Source organism: Plectropomus leopardus, chromosome 3 (genome assembly GCF_008729295.1).
Source record: "Plectropomus leopardus isolate mb chromosome 3, YSFRI_Pleo_2.0, whole genome shotgun sequence".
In the NCBI taxonomy this organism is placed as follows: Eukaryota; Metazoa; Chordata; class Actinopteri; order Perciformes; family Serranidae; genus Plectropomus; species Plectropomus leopardus.
In genome coordinates, this window is record NC_056465.1 from 28,837,672 (window position 1) to 28,845,905 (window position 8,234).

At 39.8% G+C, this 8,234-nt stretch overlaps 1 protein-coding gene across 1 annotated transcript; it reads left to right on the top strand.

Annotated features, from left to right (window-relative positions):
* The first annotated feature begins 267 nt into the window (after window positions 1-267).
* Window positions 268-8,122, top strand: tmem161a (transmembrane protein 161A). Its single transcript, XM_042484146.1, has 11 exons — window positions 268-350; window positions 1,450-1,553; window positions 1,642-1,725; window positions 2,217-2,308; window positions 2,503-2,659; window positions 2,966-3,181; window positions 3,363-3,506; window positions 4,003-4,116; window positions 4,252-4,426; window positions 4,568-4,664; window positions 5,350-8,122. Exons 1-11 carry the CDS (start codon window positions 348-350, stop codon window positions 5,652-5,654), a joined length of 1,491 nt encoding a protein of 496 aa, XP_042340080.1. The 5' UTR covers window positions 268-347; the 3' UTR covers window positions 5,655-8,122.
* Window positions 8,123-8,234: the final 112 nt, after the last annotated feature.

The window sequence follows — 8,234 nt, forward strand, 5'->3', positions numbered from 1 at the left end:
GAACACAAGTACCATCCAAAGACCTTAGCTCGCGTTACGTCAATTTATGTATCAACGTATGAAACACAGAGTAACTCAAAGTATAGTACTCCAGTAGATAATGCTTATGTACTTTACTCACCATTTCCGAGTAGAGACAGCAGCAGGAGTTGATGTTTTGCTGGTAGAAAAGACGAGTCTTCTGTTTTACAGAGCTTTATGAGGAGCACCTGAAGGCAGCGCCCTGCTCCACTACTACATCCGGGACATTCAGCAGTTTCACATGTCAGTAGGTTCAGCTGTCAAGACTTTGCTGCATGTGAAGAAGCTACTCTGGCTTTAACCGCGTCTTCCTTTCGAGAGAGAAGATGGTAAGTAAATTCATACAACCAGCACACTGTCATGTAGGTACAAGTTTCAACAGCCTGCTGCAAAATCCGCCCGTGAGCTCATTGTGCTGGTTACTGTGAGAGCTAGTGTGCTAATGCTAGCTAGCTCGCTAACGCAGGCAGCAGCACTGACAGGTGGTGAAGTTTTGCTAAATTTAGCACGATAGCCATTTGCTAACTTTCATTCATTTTGCAGGAGGTTTCAACACAGTCTATGTTTAAGGTTGTTGAACTCAGTTAATCTATTACTGTTCGCAATTTAGCATGGCGTGTGACTTAGCTTTTAGCGCAGCCTGTGATATGTGCACTTAACTAACCTTTGTTGCAGCAAAAACAACCCGTTCATGAAACTTTCTTGAATTATGTAACCAGTCATCATGAAACACTGTCCTGATTGACTGTCACAGTTGTAGACAAGGCTCTGCTACTCTCTGACCCGCTAGTGCATTACCTACTGACACATAACGGTAGCTGTTTCATGTCCAAAGATGGAAGTTAACCCTTTGAAACCAGAGCAAATTGGCTTCAGTTCTTTTAAAAGCATTGGAAGACGTCGATGAGCAACTTAAAAAGAAATATGTATGTATGTATGTGTGTGTGGGTGGGGGTGGGGGGTAGCAAGAAATGCAAGAAGGCACAAGAAAATTACCTTAAACTCTGCAGCAAAAAAATAAAAGATAGAAAAAAAAACGCACCAGAAAATGACCTTGAGAAATTATTTAAAAAAAAGAAAAGAAAAAAATCATTTAAAAAATCTGTTTTCTTTAAATATGTTTTTCATTTTATATGTAAAATTACATTATTTATAAATATATTTTTTCTCCAATATTTAATAGTATTTCCAGCTAATTCTAAGGACATTTTCCTGCCATCTTTTATTCATGTTATTTCATTTATTCATTGCAATTTGCAAGACTTCTCTTGCCAAGTTGCTTATTGCATTTTCCCAATGCATTCAAAAGAAGTCAAACTAATTTTCTGCGGTTTCAGTGCTTGTGAAATGTGTCTGAATGCAGCATAAGGAAATTATCCACGTGTTAAAGGTTGAAACGTCTGTTTGTGTGTGTGTTTGCTCTGACAGGCGCTGATGGGGATTCAGCTGGTGGTCAGCTTGCTGGCTGCCAGCATCATGCAGAGGATGGCTCCACACTGCTCATTTGCACGCTGGCTCCTCTGCAGTGGCAGGTATTATCACCCCTACGATCAGGTTAAACATTCAACACAATAATGTGTTGTGTGCTGTATACATACATGTGCCTGTCGTTCCTTGCAGTCTGTTCCGGTTCAAACACCCGTCAGAAGGAGAGCTGTGTGCGCTGGCCGGGAAGCAGATGCCCAAACAAACCAGGAGAGACAGGTGGGAGTCGGGGGAGGGTATGATAATGCAGAAAGGAGCCACAACAAAGTGGTCTTTGCACTCTGAACTAGGTGTGCCATATCACATCGTTCTTGATAACAAGAAAAAGTTTTATCATGATAATGGCAATATTCTGATTTGAATATTTCTGATTTATTCTGACACAATGATATCATGCGGTTATAACAACAAGCGTGGATGAAAGCAAAATTGATTCTGGCTCCACAGTGAAAATTTGAATCTTCATTCTGACATCTAAAGCTATTCCACATATGTTGTTGTATTTGTATGTTCTTGAAATGAAAAATAAATATTTTCAGTGATTTGTCACATCATTAAGAATATTGTTATCGCAAAAAATACCCTGAAATAAAGTGCTACACCAGAGAAGCTGGTCTTTGTCTTTCTTACTTTTACTTTATGTAAAACTCATCAACAAAAGATCCTTATTTACTTAATATAGTCTTGTGTCCTCTTTGTTTTATTTCTAGGAGACAGAATGGGGAGAGTAAGCCTCTCACTGTACCCAGAGACATCGACCTTCACCTGGAGAAAGCTCCAGTCAACACCATAGACGCTCTGGGTAAAATAAACACTCCTTTATCTACACCACAGTGACATTGTGCAAGAACAAATGCTGCTCAAGCTTAGCTACTGATTCACAACACATTTACGGAACTTACATTTGTTTTTAACCCCTGCCTTCAAAACAATGTATGGATCATCGTTTTAATCTTATGGGCCTATTCATGTTTTTCTTCCTGTTTCTACTTTCAGTGCTGCGTTTTTTCCTGGAGTACCAGTGGCTGGTAGATTTTGCCGTCTATGCAACAGGTGTCTTCCTTTTCACTGAGTGTTACTACAGCGTTGTAGATGCCAGCAAAGAGGTGAACATTGGAGCCATCTGGTGTGTCTTGACCGTTCTCTTCAGTCTGTATCCTTCAGCTGTAAAGTCACTTTTTAATGACTAGATATGTTTTTAAACATCAATACAAATTTATTCTTGATAAAAATAAAAATCAAGTGTTGTTCTGCACTTGCAGTAACTTTTAGCATCAATAATTACCAAACATGATGAAGCATTAAGTCACATTTGTAAAATTCTGATATCTTATTGATATCTAACAGACTTGTGGTGAAAAGTTAAATTTTTAAACTAGTCAATATATAAAGATAAAGTGGGCTTATATGGGGAGTCTTGGACTGGATGGTTTGTTTTAATTTAACCCACAACCCTCAGAAAGACCCTTCACACTCTGATGAGCCACTACTTTCGCTCTGAGGAGGGCGGCGAGCGCTCGGTGTGCCTTGCCTTCGGCTTCCTGTCTCTGCTCGTGGCCATGCTGGTGCTGGTGGTCAGAGAGGACTACCTGGAGTTCGGCCTGGAGTCGGGCTTTTCCAGCCTCTTTGACAACTTAGAAATCTTTGCCAAACAGCAGGGCTATGCTGACTGGTCGTAAGTAACTGTAATGACAATTTATAAGATACTACTTTGTTGTTTTAAAATAGGAAGTTGTGTTAATTATAATAATGATTAAGAGATCTTGGTTAAGATCCATGAGTCAGTTACAGACTTAACTTGACAAATGTCTGTGCAAGATGTTGCGTGACGTTTGATTGTTGTTTTGTCTCCTCAGAATCCCGGTGACTAAACTGACGGTGAAGCTCGGTCTGGCTGCAGTCTGTGCTTACATCGGTGCTCTCCTGGCCTTCCCCGGCCTGCGACTGGCTCAGACTCATCTTGATGCTGTACAGATGAACTCAGACCGCCCAATCATTCAGTAAGATCTGATGCAACAAGCAATGTAATCCACGTTAAAATATTACATTTGTAGTATTTAGCTCTCGTAAGCCCACTTCCAGTTGACCAAGAAAAATCCCACCAGCATCTGGCTTTTGTCTTAATTTGGAAATGTTACAATTGGCATTCATTTCTGGGACATATGAGCCACAGCTATTTGTTGGCTCCAGCTCTGATCAAATTCAATCTTTCTTTGTCCAAACAGCACTTAAATATTATTTTAAAAAGAGAATAAATATCAAAGCATATATTGAAAAGAAGTAACTACCGTGGCATTTTCACCGGCCTCCATGCTGCTGTCTGTGACATTGAATGTGACACACCAGAAAATCAACAGAAAGGCGTACTCATCAAATGGTGGTGGGCAAAGAAGTTTATCGCTTTTTTTTAGCAGATTTAACACATTTAAAAAACCTTCGATTATGTGCTAATTTTGGTGTTAAAGGGGTATTAGCAGTCTGTTTTGTTTCCTGCAGGATTCTGCTGCACATGAGTTTCCTGTCTCCAGTCATTGTTTTGGTCCTGTGGGTGAAGCCTATTGCACGTGACTTCCTGGCAAATGCACCTATGGGAAAAACCTCTGTCACAATGTGAGTACACATTTATATTTGCTTATTTTATCCACAAATAATCTCTAAATTCTTAAAACATGCCCACCAATGCAAGACGTCCTCCACGGGACACTTTTGACTTTTTCTGATTCTTTTGCAATCTGACGTTTGCAGAGTTTCCAGTGAAACATTCGACAGCATGCGCCTGTGGATCATCGTGGTGTTGTGTGTGCTGCGGCTGGCGCTGACTCGTTACCACCTGCAGGCCTACCTCAATCTGGCTCAGAAGTGGGTGGAGCAGATGAAGAAGGAGGCGGGACGCATCGCTGCTATTGACATTCAGAGGAAGGTCAGATATTTGAAAAATTAAGGGTGGAATTTTAGCTCATTAACTTTGAATTCAGAAGTTTTTACATAAGAAAAAGGTTAAATGGGCAGCAGAGAAGTGAAACTGCAACTGTACACTGAGAGTGAATGTGCTATTTTTCAGGTTACTCGTATCTTCTGCTACCTGACTGTAATTACTCTCCAGTACTTGGTCCCTATTTTTCTCGTCCTCTTTTCCACACTGGCGCTCAAAGCACTAGGTAAGTAAAACACCAACACCACCACCATCATAACCACTGCATTCAGTGTCTTAACTACCACCTGCCAAATGTGGGTAACTTGTTGCCACTGTAGCAGCCAGGGAAAATTTGGAGCACTGAACATTTAAATTGCTTGCAACTGCAATATGAAAGCAGCATTATTGGCTGTATAAGATAACTCATTTTGACTGATAGTATAAGTTCATTGTATTCTAACCAATAACTGTCAGTAAAAAGATGAACAAACACACATACAAGCCCACTCGTTGCTTGACCAATTTTGCTAGCTTTCGTTCCAATAGTATACATTTTGGAAACAAGGAAACGGCCTTGTTTTGTCCAGCCACAAAAAAATCTAGTACATATTAACTCCTTGTAATTACTCTACAGATAAAACAAATTAAGTATCTTAATTAGTGGACTTTTAGAGATGCCGGTACGTGGATTTTGTTAAGCACAGACCCATGCTAGCTGTTCCTAACCTTGATGGCTAACCAGCGGCTGTATGGCCGCACATTTTCAGGACAGATATGAGAGTCCAGTAACATCCACAGTAAATGTCAAGTTTTAGTGTCAGTGAAGCAAAACAAGTAATGCTTTATTTCAGTGCCTTACTTTTTAATTTTTTTCCTCATTAATTGAAATTCAAAATCAAAATATTGACTGATCTTCACCAATCTTTTAGGGGATTTCTCCTGGAGAACGGGTGCAGAGCAGACGCCCGGGGTGACTCCAGCGCTGGTGATGCCCACAGCAGCGCCTGTGCTGCCTGGCGGCCTCGATGAAGATGAAGAGGGCGTGGAGGACATGGAGGAGGACATCCAGGCCACAGTGGCACACCTGACAGCAACCTTTGCAGCGCTGCGCTCTGTCCTCACTCCACTGTTCTTCAGAGGTTTCTTTGCCTTCCTGACATGGTGGGTGGCTGCCTGCCAGGTCATCAGCTCTCTGTTTGGCATCTACTTCCACCAGTACCTTATGCAGAACTAACTGAGGGAAACAGAGTGCTGTACTGTGTCACCTGCAATGCAGCTCCAGCCCTCTGCTGTCTGCAGGCATTTTCTGCAACAGCATATCAACAGCTAGGAGGACATGTCATTAAAATACACAACTGTGGACAGAATGCACCTATATGTGGCTGTAACAGAAGTTTTGATTGAGGTTTGTTGAGAGGAGGCAGGTGATGGACACTGTCTGTTGCAATACTGGCTACTTTTTTTGCTATAATACTTTTTGTGACCAGCAGGCTACTGGTATCAATTACAAAAATGTACAGAGAGAACCACGGTCTGTATCACAAAGCAAGTTCAACTTAGTCTGGCTCTCTTTGGGTTACCTGGCTTTACTCGGTGTAAACAATCCAAGATAACTGGTATCACAAAGCTGGTTATTACCTGGCTCAGTCAGCTCTGCGTTTACTGATCCAGCTGCAGGTGCATTCATGTGAAAGAGGCAGTTTTTAATTAGAGGCAACATCAAAAGAACCTTGAGTGGAGTACTTAATATGACAGAGACACCCACAGGGAAATTATGCTAATGTGTTGGCAAAAGGCGAGTAGAATCTAGAAAAGGCAGGAATAATTAAGAAATGTTCCAAGTATGTCTATAAGTAAGCATAAGAACTAAGCTTTTTTTAAAAACAATATTTTGGCATTTTCAACATGTTCAGTAGTGTAGAAAAGTTAGTTTAGTAGCATTTTTTTGTCTCACTGACCACATTTACATGCACATAATGTTCCATTTTTGCCGTTTTTCAGAAAAAAGACAGTATTCCCATTAAGCTGTTGACATGGCAAAGGAAAATGACTATTCCCATTTACATGTAGCCATTCATATTCTGAATTATGTGCCCTCACTTGTTGTTTATCACGTCAAAATATGGAAGAGTTGAACAGCTGTAGCCACTTTTGTATGCTTCTTTGCATCAAAATAGATTTTTTTCAGAGTTTTCCACTGGTGGCAGACTGTTGCAACTATGCAAACAGCCTCCCTCTATCATTCCTTCAACCACCCACTGAAAGTCCATGTTGTGATGCTCGTGCATGTCAAAAAATCGGACGATATCCAAGTCTTTCATACTGTTTAAAAGTAGATGTGCTTCTTCTTCTAACCAGAAATGCTGTTTTTTCTTTTTTTCTCTGGGGCATCCATCCTTTCACCAGCAAATTATTTGTTATTGAAAACACACAGATCTGAGTCGCAAACTACAGTAAGAACCACAAGTGAGATGCATTTTCTGAAGGCGCTGTAAACACGTAACAATAGCAATGGAATATGCTGTTTGGATCACCTGTATCAAATTCAGGGTATTTTAATTTTCAAAATAATAGTGGACCACTTGTGTGCATGTAAACATGACTTCAGTGAACAAACAGATTGACAGGTTTTAATCTGATTCTCTTAAGGTAACTTTATCTGGAGCAGGTTAGCTGTGCAGCTCAGGTCACCATGGTGATCTATCTTTGTTAAAAGTGAGCCTGCTTTGTGATACCAGAAAATAATAGTTAAGCCCGAAGATATGCAGCTAACTCACCGATCTTTCTATGTGCTACAGGCTTCTGGTCATCATCCAGTTATTGCAGCAGATTGTTTTTCTGCATCTTCTCAGACGTATCTATGCCAGTGTTACCTGAACTGTTCTTAACAGAACATTATTGAATGCTGCATTTAAGATGTTTAATTGGTACCAGGGTAAGTGTTTATCCCTGTGTAGATAAGACGTTTTATTTTTGTGAGGGACTCATTGTCCTTAAGGAACCGATTCAAGAGTGCTAAAAGGTTTTTTCTTATCTTTTTCTGCCGTAACATTTTGATTGCAAATGCGTAGTAAAGCTTCTGATCCATCCTCAATTAAACGCAGCTTAACGCGAATTCGCTTGCTGCGAATCAGCCAAGAATTTAGGAGCCGTTGCTTTTATCTAAACCTTCCTAAGTGCCTGGGAGCTCTGGGATTTTGAGTAAAGTTTAAAATCTCCTTTCTCCCAAATCATTGTTCAAATGATTAGAATCTTATAGATGAAATTAACACTCCAAATCCATTTTATTATTTTCAAACACTACTGGCAACATTTTAGTTGCAGTGTCTCTATTAGCTTCAGTTTTTAGGTTTTTTTTGTTGCTGTTTTTATTGCCAATTAGTCATGTACATGTTAAGATTAACTGAAGCCTACTTTAAACCAGTCTGTGGATTTTATTTATTTATTTATGATGCACTGTCTCAAATAGCTTTTGTTATTTAGAAATGATACAGATGGATGTTATTCTGTACATTTTATGATTTTTTTGTGTGTGTTTTTTTTAGATAGTGTATTTGAATAGAATGCTCTGAAATCATTATACTGTGAACTTCAAATGAAAATGTTGCTTTTTGAGATTTTCTGAATGCATGGTGTGCAAACTCCTGGCTGTAATCTGAACATTTAGTTTGTTTGGCTCAATAAAACATTTTATTATTTTCAGTCTCTTGTCAGTTTGATGTTCCAAATTAATTCTGCTCTCCCTCGAGGAGCGTGGGAGATATACCGCCAATAAAACATTTCCTTTTAAAAGTTGCTGCGCCAATTGACAAAA